Source organism: Benincasa hispida, chromosome 3 (assembly GCF_027475165.1).
Source record: "Benincasa hispida cultivar pf3 chromosome 3, pf3_genome.v1.1, whole genome shotgun sequence".
In the NCBI taxonomy this organism is placed as follows: Eukaryota; Viridiplantae; Streptophyta; class Magnoliopsida; order Cucurbitales; family Cucurbitaceae; genus Benincasa; species Benincasa hispida.
The window spans coordinates 6,275,316-6,288,745 of NC_143480.1; the positions used below are offsets into that span (position 1 = coordinate 6,275,316).

The window sequence follows — 13,430 nt, forward strand, 5'->3', positions numbered from 1 at the left end:
ATTGTATTATTTTGTTAAGAAAAATAACAAATAAAATAATAAAAATAGATTAATTTTAAAAAATTCAAATTAATAAAAATAAATATGTTATATAAGTTCAAATTTTATTAAATTAATGACTAGTTATAAGAGCATTCTTGGAATATTATATAAATTCAAGATATTGACAAGTGGAAATCATACCAAACAGACACAGTTATCCAAATATTTTCAGATATCTTCAAAAATATTTCTACAAAATAAACATGGTTATTTAATGTCGAACATTTGTAATTCCAAATATCTATAATTTTGGACATCTAAAAATTCTAGTTATCTAGATTAAAAAAAAATAATTGATTCATAAATATAGTTTTCCATGTGAAAAAACTTTTATGATCTAATAATTAAAACAATAGTTTAAAAAACAAGTTACATAAATAGCAACTTGTCTAGTGAATTGTAAATTCATTATTTAAGTATGAAATTATAATTTTAGTTAAAAAAAAACTATCGAATTTGTGACCAATAAAATCCATAGATTTCAAGACTTATATTATAAAAGTGGATATTAGTTTTTATAAGAAACTTTTAACTTCTAAAATATATTAAACATAGATATAAAAATTTAGAAACTAACAATAATTTAACTTTTAAATATCATAGAAGTCTGATTTAGATGTATAGACATTTGAATTAATAGGAGAAAATAAAAATAAAAATATAATGATAAAATATATCATTACAAACAAGGAGCAATCATTACTTTGTGATATATAAAATATAACTTTGAATAATCATATTCTACTAATTAAAATAAAAGAAATCATCATAATGCTTCAAATATGAACTTTTTGAGTCCTCTAAGTACGAAGTACACAAGTCCATTTTTCTTTAAAAAAAACGTACACAAGTCCATTTCTCAAAACAGAAAAGAAGGAAAAAGAAAAAAAAAAAGAAAGAAAAGTACAAAAGTCCAACTAAGAGTTTGAATTGTAGAACCCTTAATTATTTTTTCTCATTAATTTTTATATGGTTTATTCTATTATATTATAAAAATTTAAACTTTACCGACATCTGTCAATGTCATGCATTATTCAAGTAACGGCTAAATGCTAGAGCCATAAATAAGTTTCAAAATAATTAAATTTAATTGCAAAATAATAATAATAGTAATTATTAATCACAAACAAATTACAGCTACGCAAATTTCTTTTTCTTCTTGTTTTTTTTTTAGAACACAGCCCAATTTGATTTAAAGTAAAGGTCTCCATCCACAGGCCACACACATCATAGTTGAATTTATTAGAAAAAAAATGTTTTTTTTTAAAAAAAGATATTTTTATTTTTATTCTTTAGATAAAAATTGTTTAATATATACTGTTACAAATGTTTTAATTTTTCAAAAAAAAAAAAAAAAATCAAAATTAAACATTTGAAAAGTTAAACCAAATACTAGTTATGAGAATTTTATCAAATTATTAGATTCTTTGATGGGATCCTATCAAATTGTAAGAACTAAATTCGGGCTAAATTCTAATTTTCCTTAAAACAACCATTTTCCCTCACATATATTATTATTCACTATCTCATCAATAAAAGTTGTTCCTAATTTTCAATATGAATAAAAATGCACATTCCAATATAATTTTTGAAATAATATTTAAATTATAACTTTTTCAAGCAAATTGTTGAATTGTTCATCATATTTGGTCAATCACAACTAAGAAAGCTCTATTATCCTACCTAAATAAGAGAAGGAATGTTAGAACACCAACACACGTTAATTACTTAATTCACCTTAGCTGCTACCTTTTTTCCTTTTTAATACAAAAATTGAGTGGAAGAATTTGATTGTTTAACTCTTTGTCAAGAATATATATTTAATATCAGTTGAAGTAATTTTGGAATCTTAAACTTACTTCGAATATATATATTTTAATTAAAAAATTAATGAATATATATTGTTAATCCAAAAAAAGAAAATACTAACACACATTAAATACTTAATTCACAATTTTTTTTTCTATTCAATACAATAATTTAGTGAAAGGATTCAATAATTTGACATATTGTTCAAGAGTATATATTTTATACCAATTCAATTAGCGATCCTGAAGTTATTGGGAAGATATATATTTTAATTAATTTTTTTATTAAAAAATATTATGTATATATTGTTAATCTTAAAAAAAAAAAAAACATAATTTTGCATTCTATACTAAATGAGTCAAAAAAATGATCAACAAGATAACCATAATTATTTTGTTGAGATTATTTTCTTCCTTTTGCTAAAGTTAAGAAGTAGTTGAATGAAGTGCTACCAAGGATGCATAAGCTCCATCACTAATCTTCATCAGCTCCTCATGGCTTCCCTTCTCTGCAATCACACCATTTTTCACCACAGCAATAATGTCAGCCCCTCTAATTGTGGCAAGCCGATGAGCAACAACAACGGTCGTTCTATTAACCATGACACTATCTAACGCATCTTGTACCACTCGCTCTGACTCGGCGTCCAACGCGCTCGTTGCTTCATCCAGCAAAAGAATTTTTGGGTCTTTTAGAATGGCTCTTGCAATGGCTATCCTCTGTTTTTGGCCTCCTGATAACTGAACTCCTCTTTCTCCTACTGAGGTTTCGTAGCCTCCAGGCAATGAAGAGATGAAGTTGTGGGCATTTGCTGCTTTTGCTGCTCCGATTATTTCTTCTTCACTTGCTGCAGCTTCTGGTTTTCCATAAGCTATGTTGGCTCGAATTGTTTCATTGAATAATATTGGCTCTTGACTCACTAACCCCATTTGTTGTCTCAGCCAACTCAGTTTCAACTTGTGAATTTCCACTCCGTCAAGAAGAGTTCGTCCGGAATCAGGGTCGTAAAATCTTTCTATCAGACTGATTACTGTTGATTTTCCACTGCCACTCTCTCCAACCAATGCCACTGTCTGCAGAGGAGAATGCAATCTCAATTTATGAGCAACAACATTTCAAAATGGTAAGTTTTGATCCTTTTTAACTTCCATGTGAGTAACAATTTAGTTCTTTAAATTTGTAATAATTTAGTTCCTAAATTTTAATAACGGTTTAGTCTCTATACTTTATAATTTGCAATGATTTAGCCCTATCATAAAAAAATATTAGTTTGACTTGATAAAAGACTAAGTTGTTATATAATAAAAATTGATACTTACTTTTGATAAAAAATTTTACGATGGAACTAAATCAGAGACAAAATTGTTACCGACTAAAGTTGATTAAATTTAACTTTCACCAAAAGTGTTAGTTGGAAGAAATATTTTTACCTTTCCAGATGGGATTCTTAAGCATAAATCTCGGAAAATTTGAATATCTGGTCTTGTTGGATACTTGAAACTAACATGATCAAACTCGATATTGCCAATTACAGAGGTGAGTGTCACACCTTCATTGCTACTTGAATCAATCTTAGGCTTGCTGTCGAGTATTTCAAATATAGAGGCTGCAGAATCCTTGGCTTTGCTGCTATCAGGAGCCAAGGCACTGGTTTGGGAAACCCCCATGGCAGAAATTGTAAGAGCAAAAAATACCTGTTGGCAACAATAAATAGAGAACATTATTTATTCATACTAGGATATCATAAAGTAAAAGCAAAACCTTGATGTTTCACAAGAATTAGAATTTTAATTAACCTTAAAGACTTCAGGAAATGTTGCCTTGCCATGTTTCACAAGAATGGATCCTATGTAGAAACAAAAGGCATTTGTGCAGAAGAGAGCAAAGAAAGAAAAGCCAAACCCTGCGCCACTGACGAGTCCTAAGCGAACTCCATTTTTGACAGGATCCTCACATTTCTTTCCATATAAATCCATCACCTTCTTCTCAGAGCAAAATGATGCAACAGTTCTGATGCTACCGACTGCATCGTTTGCTACCTGACTCGCCTCTTCATACATGACCTGTAGAGTTTGTGATATAAACCGCTAAAGGCTCAAAGTTATCATTTATATTTTCTTTAATAGTCTAAATGTAGTTTTATTGTATCCAATTTTATCCTTTTTAAAACATATTAAAATACTATTTTAGTTCTTTTACTAAGATCTATAATGTGACATACATTAGGATTTTGGAGGCTATCTAAAGCCTGAGCATTAGGTTGTACGAAATAGTTTTGTAGTTTTGAGTTTTTAGGTTTTTCTGAATGAAATTCTCTAGTAGATGACAGATCCTCATCACCCCTTTACAATTCTTGAGCTAGGGTTGTATGCCAAGAACGTTTAGGTAGGTCTGATAAACTTGGTTGTGGAGTGTTCGAACTTGGAGTGAGGAACTAGCTCTTCTTACTTATTGATCCTGGATCAAAAGGTAACCTAAATCTAACCATTCCCGTTCAATTGACGTCAAATTGATTTGGAGTTTTTAGAATTTGTTGTTAGGGGTTCAACTAAAGGATTCTTAATTTACAAATGGCAAGGCATTTCATATCAGTTTGCATTAGCTTAAGAAGACGCTGCATTTCATCAATTGGAGAAACAATTGGTAGAGAGTTAACAAACCTTGGCATCAGCACTGAACCCTTTTGTGAACTTGGTCTGGAGGTAACCTTGTATAAGCAGCAAAGGAGACACTGCTAGAATGACCAAAGCTAATATCCAGTTAGCTGAAAATGCTATGATTAGCCCTGCTGTGATGGTTGCAATGTTTTGGACTACTAAGGCTAAGGCATCTCCTACAAGCCCTCTAACTGTGGCAGCATCAGTGGACAACCTTGCTCCAATTGCACCACTGAAATATGGGAAGCAGTTTCAGCTTATAATTAAAGATGTTAATGCAACAAATCCAAATGCTTAAACTGACCTTGTGTTTGCAGGATCATCAAAATAACTAATTTGTTGGTGGACAATCTTTTCAAATGTCAAAGACCGAATCCGTTCAATTAACTTTCCGCCTGCAATTCCAAAAAAGTAATTCTGCATAGGCGCAGAACAGAATGAGAGACTTCCTAGACCGAGATAAACAAGTGCCCAAAACTTGGATTCTTTCTCAAGCTGGCTTGCAGGCTTATAAAACATTCCAATGGCACTTGAGAGTAAGAGGCCAAATATAGGAAAGACCATGCCACCCAAGACTGCTGCAATGCATCCAAGGAGCAAGACTGGAACTTCAGGCTTATTCAAAGTTGCTAATCGTTTCATTGAAACATTTTTAGGCTTTTCTGTATCCATTTCGTTTCTTTTTGGTCCCTCATCATCGATTTCTTCATCGTGGATATGAACTGAGCCTGGAATGGCATAGTTGATCGTGAATGAACGCCGACTACCTGATGAACCCCTACTTATGGATCTTATCACTGATATTCTCTTGCTACCAGAACTTCCCATTGTTTTGTCTAGATCAATGCCATCATTCATTGGTTTAGTTTCTGTTTCTATTCCTGTTGTTGTTCTTTCTTGCAGACGGATTAATTGAGAATAAGCTCCATCAGGATTTTTTATCAGCTCATCATGTGTTCCTAAATTTCAAATTATGTTTAGCTTACTAGATTGGTGCAATTCTGGAAAGGGAAATCTCAAATTACTTGATCCTACAACAAACCTTGCTCTAGAAGTTTCCCTTGATGCACCACTGCTATAGTATCAGCATTCCTTATAGTTGTCAAGCGATGAGCAACAACCACGGTCGTTCGATTCGCCATCACTCTTACAAGTGCTTCTTGAACAATTCGCTCTGATTCTGTATCTAAAGCACTAGTTGCTTCATCAAGGAGTAGAATTCTGGGATTTTTCAAAATAGCCCTTGAAATGGCTATTCTTTGCTTCTGTCCACCTGATAGCTGAGTCCCATGCTCGCCTACCATTGTATCAAGCCCCTTTGAAATAAAATGCAGACTTGAAACTTCAGTAACAAAGCTTTGAGATTGTTGTTGAAACTTGCAAACTCAAACATTGTTGCATAAAGAATAAAGTGCTAATTAGGGACTAGAGTTTTAAGTTTACCTTAGGCAGTTTGTCAATGAACTTTGCAGCATTAGCAAGCTCAGTTGCCGCTTTGAGCTCTTCTTCTGTTGCATTTTCTTTTCCGTACAGTATATTCTCCCTTATAGTAGTTGTAAAGAGTATAGGTTCTTGACTGACAAGACCAATTTTTTCTCTAATCCATCCAAGTTTAAAGTTCTTCAAATTCACTCCATCTATAAGTACTTCACCAGAGTCAGGATCATAAAATCGTTCTAGCAAACTGATAACGGTCGACTTCCCGCTTCCACTATGTCCAACGAGCGCAGTAGTTGTTCCTCTGGGAACAAACAACGAAAATCCTGAAAAAATCTGCACATCTGGCCTGGCAGGATATCTGAAGTAGACATCTTTAAGTTCAATATCACCTTGTATGTCGTCTGGCGTTACACCACTAGCATCATAGGAATCAATTTTTGGTTTTCTTTTGATCGTCTCGAACATCTTGTAGGCTGCAGCCTGCCCTGAAGCAAATGCATTCACCACAGGTGATGTCTGGCCCAGTGACCTATTGAACCAGAATCAAAATCTTAGTGAATTTCCCTTAGAAAATGTGGATCATGTGACATGAAAAATGAAATTTTGAACTTACATTCCACCAGTCATAATTGCAAATATAACATTGATAACTTGTCCACCATTGTACCCCTTCTGAATGATAAGCTTGGATCCATACCATACAGCAAGCCCATAAGTTCCAAAGACAATTAACAAGATAAGTCCAAGTCCTAAACCTGAGGCAAGTCCTTGTTGAACAGTGGACTTGTAGGCTATTTTCAGCTTGTCATTATACTTCTCAATCGCTTGTTTCTCCCCTGTGAAGGATGCTACCTTGAATCAATAAAAAGGACAAGTCAGTTACAGATGACAAAAAGACGGGTTTCGTTAACGATCCCAAATCAGAAAGATAAGGAGACCTGTCATTATCAAGAGCATATATAATGGTCTAAATCCAATCCTTACCGTTCTAATCGCTCCAACGGTTTGTTCGACTACGTTCCCTGCTTCTGCATAAGCAATCTGTCCACGGCTCGACATTCTAGACATGATGAGTGAAGTGGTGCCACCAGCAATTACAATTGCAGGAATACAGGAAAGCAGAACCACAGCAAGAAGCCATCCCCTCACAAAGGCAACAACAAAACCACCGAAGAAAGTTGATGTTAACTGTATGAACTTTCCCACCTATAACAGTTAAACAATCAAACAAACTATATGAGATATTCTACAAGCAAATGAAAAGATAAAAGCATCTCTCTCTCTCTCTCTATATATATATATACCTTTTCTCCCATGGCATCTTGAATAAGAATGGTATCACCAGACATTCGACCAATAACTTCTCCAGTTGTAGTTTCAGTGTCAAAGTAAGTAATGTCCTGTCTAAGTATTGTTTTCAAATACAATGCTCTAATACGTGCTGCCTGTCTTTCTCCTGTTACCATCCAACAAGCAACCTCTGCCGTGGATTATTCAAAAAGAGCTTAGTTTACTATTTGATTTTATACTCCTAAAAAAAGCCATAGAAATTATACTTAAGTTACATGATTAAATGAGTATTTAAAATTAAACGAGTAAGGGAATGTTTGACCCACTGACTTTATAAGTCGGTGTTAAATAACTCAGACTCCACCAACTCCTACCATGTGTATTATTGAAGTTTGCATATTTATCAAGAAACTTAATCTTTTCATCTTTTTCTCTCAATTCCAAACTAAACAACTTTGTCACCCAAACACAAAGTTCCTAATTCCAATATATTAAGTCCATAGCGTCCCAAACAATTTCAATCTCTGAGACATATAAAGCTTGAATATAGACTGGGGGTGAAAAGTTTCAGCGCAAGTCAAAAGGTAGGGGTTTGATATTGATGGTGAAAGTGATACATACCTGCAACAACGGTTTGCATTGAAAATTGAAAATAATATTACCAAATAATAATATACCACTTTAATAGTGAAAATAATGTGACATTTTTATTAATTTAATATAACATTGATACCTTAGATTAAAAGAGGAAACTAAGAATCCAATAATGAGGAAATATTTGTTGGGACTTACGTAGGAATGAAGCAATTCCAGTACCAATGCCCAGGTACACGAAGTCTATAGAAATCTGAGACCCAAACAAACAAGTTTAATTGAAAAATGTGTATATATACGTGTGTATATATGTATGTATATGGAGTTAACTTCAAGAAACAGTATACATAAGACCCCATAATAACGATTTTTTTTAGTTTCCAAATTTGTTACAATTCACGTTTCTTTGTATTTTTATCCCTAGTAAATAATACTTAAATCCGATTTTAATGTTAGATTGAAAAAAAAAAATGTTTTTGAAAACGACATTTTTCTTAGTCTTCAAAACTTGACTTTGGTTTTTGAAAAATATTAACAAAAAATTTTTAAAAAAATACTCGTAGAAATAATAAAATAAGTTTAGTTTTGGAAAATAAAAAGCGAGCTGAGATGATTATTCATCGGATATAAAACCTGAACTTCTGTTTTGTTGTGATTGGTTTCACCAAAAGAAGAAAAAGACGAGGAAAGTACTTTTTGACTTTGAGAAAAAAGAATCACGAAAGACATGAGTTTATGGTTAAAGTGAAAGAAATAAAATCTATTTTTTTTTCTTGGTTTGCAAAAAATAAAATCTATTTCTTTTTTCTTGATTTGCAAAGAAACTTAATTATTTGCAATTCTTTTACGAGATTAAACCATTGGTTTTAAAGTAAATCTAATCTCATATCATACCATTACAATTTTTTTTCATGCAAAAATAACAATAAAAAAAATGTTAGATCAAAGACCGAACATACATCCAATTTTTCAAGATTAAAGAAAAGAAAAGCCAAAGCTGCTAATTAATGAACAACGATTAAATTGAATTGAGGTGAAAATAAATTAATAAATACTAATTTTGTGTAGAAAAAAAATGATCAATAATCATGATATAAAATTAGAAAGTAATATTTTGAAAAGTTAAATACTACTACTAATAATAATGGAAAAAAGAAAAAAGAAAATGTAAGGGTAGATGAAAACCTTGGAAACTTGAGTAACGACATTGGACTGATCGGAGGAACCAAAGGAGTCGATCATTTTGCCGAAGATGAGCGTCATGATGGGCTGAGATAGGCCATTGGCGACGGCGCAGATGGTGCCGACGGCCATCAATATATTGTCAAATCGATCGGCGAATGTGAAGAGTTTATAGAAAGGGATTTTCTGATCGTCTTGTCCATTATTCGCCGGGGAGGGTGTGTCGCCGCCGTCCATGGCGGTGAGAGATTGGAAATAAAGAAAAAGCAAAAGAAAAAAAAAGAAAAGGGATTAGAGAGTGAAAGAAAGTATATAAGAAATTGAATTATAATTAAAGAGAAAAAGAGAGAGAGAGAGAGAGAGAGAGAGATTTAATGTGAACGAGAAAATGGGACGGAAAGAAAGGTTTTGATCTGGAAGGCATTTAAAAACAACGAATGCTTAGGGAACTAAAATTTCATGAACAGAAAATATATGATTCCACGTTGCCCTCCTTCTAGAAACTTTATTTTTAGTAAATACACTGGCAGACTGTTTCTTCTTCTTCTTTTCTTCCTTTTCTCTTCATATTTATAATCAAACCAATATTATTCAGTTAAGTTAAAAATACTATAGGTTCGTTTTTTATTTTTTTTATTTTTTTATTAAAATTAAGTCTATTTTCCTATTATTTCTTCTACTGTTTTCGTATTTCATAAGTAAAAGAGCTAAATTGTTAGCTAAGTTTCAAAAATAAAAAACAAGTTTTTTAATTTTTTTTTTTAGTTTTTAAAAATTGGATCGTTTTTTTGAAAACATTTGGTAGAAGAAAGATAACAAAGTAAAAGATTTAGAGGTGGAGGAATGCGTGTTTATGTAGGCTTAGTTTTGAAAAAACTAAAAAGAAAAAAATCAAATAGTTACCGGCAATTAAATGCAAACTTCAATTTTATATTTAATAAGTCAAATAATAAATTTGGTTTTTCAAATAAGTTTGGAAATTGTTAATATTTAAGAAAATTATTTTATTAAAAAAAATATCACGATCTAACAGTACATTCATAGATATCTATTAATATTTATCGTTGATAGTGACTAACTTTTTATTGTATTTATAAATATTTCAATTTATTTTTCTATATTCGAAAATAACACTAATATTTACAAATTTATTAAACACGGAGGTCTAAAGTCTTATTTGCATATGCAAAATTTAGTTTTATGTGATAGACCTAAAATATTTATTTATTTTTTAGGGATTAATATTAAAATTTATTGTTAATTTTTTTTGACAATATGCAACATTTAGTTTTATGTGACACCCTGTTTCTTCCCTTTTTTTCTCTTCATATATATAATTATAATCAAACGAATATTATTGAGTTTAGTTACAAATTCTATAGGTTTGTGTTAGAAATTTCTTTGATAGCTACTTGGTTTTTATTTCTTTTTATTAAAATTAAGTCTATTTTTTCCATATTAGCTAAATTTTAAAAATAAAAAACAAGTTTTTAGATTTTAATTTTTTAAAAATTAGATTGATTTTTTAAAATATTTGATAGAAGAGAAGTAATAAAGCAAGAAATTTAGAGGTGAAATGTATATTTATGTAGGCTTAATTTTCAAAAATTAAAAATTAAAAAAAATCAAATGATTACCGTCAATTAAATGCAAACTTTTAATAGATTAAATTATAAATTTAGTTTTTCAATAGGCTTGTGTCTAATAAGTGTAGACTTTTAAAGTGTTAATAATTAGGAAAGTTATTTTAGATGTCAAATTGTTTAATACATTTTCAAATATCACAGTTTATTAGTGTTACGTTCAGTGTCTATCACACTATATTTTGTTATATTTATAAATATTTCGATTCATTTTTCTATATTTGAAAATAATCCTAATATTTACAATTTTATTAAGTACGAAATTGAAGGTCGAAAATCTTATTTGCATGCAAATTTTAGTTTTAATTATGTGATAGGTCTAAAATATTTATTAATTTTTTAGGGACTAATATTATTTTTATTATTATTATTATTATTATTATTATTTTTTGACAGTAAGATCCACCATCAAACCTAGAGAATGATAATACAAATACCTACAAATATATATATATATATATATATATTATCATTGTTTTAAAACTTGAATTGATATAAACGGATTAAAAATAGAAGAATATTATTATTATTATTAGCGGACGAAATAATAATCACTGTGGGAATTTGAATTCATAAAAACAATGGCTTCTAGAAATACCGATTTTTAGTTCTTTTACCAGCCGATAAATTGTATATGGATGAAAAAAAAAAATAAAGAATAATAATAAGTTAGAATAGAAACAATTTAAATAAAGTTAAATTACACTATCTCAACTTATTTGGTTATTGAATTTTAAAAATATTTAATACATCTATAGTGTCAAAACTTTTTAATTTGGGTATAATAATTCTTTGATAAATTTAGAATTGTAGATACTAAATGATCTTCTTATAAAATTATAGATTCATGAATTTTAATAAGTTTCGAACAAATATCAATTTATATTCCTGGATTTTGAGTTGTATCCATTTAAAATCTAAATTAATAATTGTATCAATTAAAACCCTAAATTTTGAGAGTTGTATCAACTCAAATCTCAAACTAATAATTGTATCAATTTAAACCTGAACTTTTATATCAATTTAGATCTTAAACTTTCATAAGTATATTGATTTACACCTTCCGTTATGTTTTATTTGGACTTGTGAGATTTACAATTTTATCAATTAAATTTCTAAATTTATATAAGTGAATTAATTTAGACTCTCAGTTAAGATTTATTTTTCAAATTAAAATTTGAATGAAAGTGTAAATTTGATACACTTGTGAAAGTTTAGGATTTATATTGATAAACTTATGAAAGTTCAGAGCTTAAATTGATACGATTATTAGTTTGGAGGTTTAAAAATAATTGATACAACCGCCATTATTCAAGATTTAAATTGATACAATTATTAGTTTAAAGTTTAAATTGATACAACCTCCAAAGTTCAGGAGTATAAATTGATATTTGCCCTAATTTTTTTTAGAAGAAAACATATTTCATTAAATTGAAACAATCATTACCACGTTACAAGCAAGAACATAATGCTCAATCACATGCCTAAACCATATGGGTAAGTAAGTTAACCATCCATATTCCCCCTCGTATTAGAGATAGTCCACCCAGCTAACTTATGAACCTTGTATTTTGATTTTTCGATTTAAATGAAACAAAATCAACACATAAAATAGAACCAAATAGGAGATAAACATGTAATAAACCAACATGCTAATTGAAGAGTAGAAAAGGGGAAGAAGAAAATCGCATACCTTCATTGATTCTCAAACTCTTCACAATTTTCTCGTTATCTTCTCTGGAATGATTCTCCAACTAACAATGAACACCATCGTAATTGAGGCCTTTTTATTCTCTTAGGAATCCAATGGTAGAAGAGTTGTCTCTACTGTTGGGGTTGATGCCTTAAATCTTATGGATCATGTAGTTTGTAATGTAATATACAAAAAAATTATTTATTTAATAAAATCTGAAGTATTTTATTCGATATTTAGTAGTATTAACCCACAAAACCAATAAATAACATCCAAGGTTATCTTCTGTAGCATAAACATGCATGTAGAGACATACAGGTAAATCATGTTTAAGTGATAACCTAAATAGTCTGTAGTAGATGAATAAGGCTAGGTACCTTATCCTGGTGATACTACGAATACGAACCACTTTGTAGATATTACAATTATTGTGAAGTTTTACAAATGATTGAATCTTGATCATTCATGTAGAAACATGTGAGCGGGGGTGTTCTATACAAAAGGGAGAGTTTATATAAGACCAAACCACAAAATGATTAGTCTCATTATATAATGCCGTTAATAATAGAGATTTGCATTTTACCAGGATGACCATAGGTGACATGACCTGAATCCTGAGTCAGTTGTAAACTTCTGCCTATGAAGGCGATCCTTTGATTTGCATGGATGAGATTAGTGTTGGGGTTCATACCTAAATCTCGTAGGGTCCTATAGTTTGTAAACATTGTATGAATAGACTTTTATGTGATTAATAATATATGATATTTTGTTCACTTTGTCTATAAAATATGTGATATTTTCGTTGCATTAACCACAAACCAATAAACTAATATCCAAGGTTATCATTGTAACTTAAACATGTATGTGGAGACATACAGGTGGATCATATTTAAGTGATAACCTAAATGGTCTGTAGTATATGGATAAGGCTAGGTACCTTATCTTGGTGACACTACGAGTATGATCCACTTTGTAGGTGTTACAATTGCTGTAAAGTGCTATAAATGATCAGATCCTGATCATTCATGTATTAGACATACGAGCGGAGATATTCTATACAAAGGAGTTTGTATAAGACCG

The 13,430-nt window shown here is 30.3% G+C and overlaps 1 protein-coding gene across 1 annotated transcript; it reads right to left on the bottom strand.

The window, feature by feature from the left end:
- Positions 1-2,115: 2,115 nt before the first annotated feature.
- Positions 2,116-9,411, bottom strand: LOC120074175 (ABC transporter B family member 9-like). Its single transcript, XM_039027203.2, has 12 exons — positions 9,018-9,411; positions 8,031-8,085; positions 7,253-7,428; positions 6,933-7,154; positions 6,562-6,800; positions 5,952-6,477; positions 5,551-5,824; positions 4,813-5,467; positions 4,512-4,740; positions 3,648-3,914; positions 3,282-3,545; positions 2,116-2,924 (listed from the first exon to the last, which is right to left on the bottom strand). The coding sequence occupies exons 1-12, from the start codon at positions 9,249-9,251 to the stop codon at positions 2,277-2,279; spliced, it is 3,789 nt and encodes a 1,262-aa protein (XP_038883131.1). The 5' UTR covers positions 9,252-9,411; the 3' UTR covers positions 2,116-2,276.
- Positions 9,412-13,430: the final 4,019 nt, after the last annotated feature.

Bases quoted from the DNA above. Each gene is read 5' to 3' on its own strand.
- LOC120074175 (XM_039027203.2), bottom strand. From the start codon at position 9,251: ATGGACGGCGGCGACACACCCTCCCCGGCGAATAATGGACAAGACGAT. The intron at 6,478-6,561 runs GTAAGTTCAAAA...CTGGTTCAATAG, and splicing joins GCAATTATGACTGGTGGAAT to GTCACTGGGCCAGACATCAC. The intron at 5,825-5,951 runs GTAAACTTAAAA...TTTATTTCAAAG, and splicing joins TCATTGACAAACTGCCTAAG to GGGCTTGATACAATGGTAGG.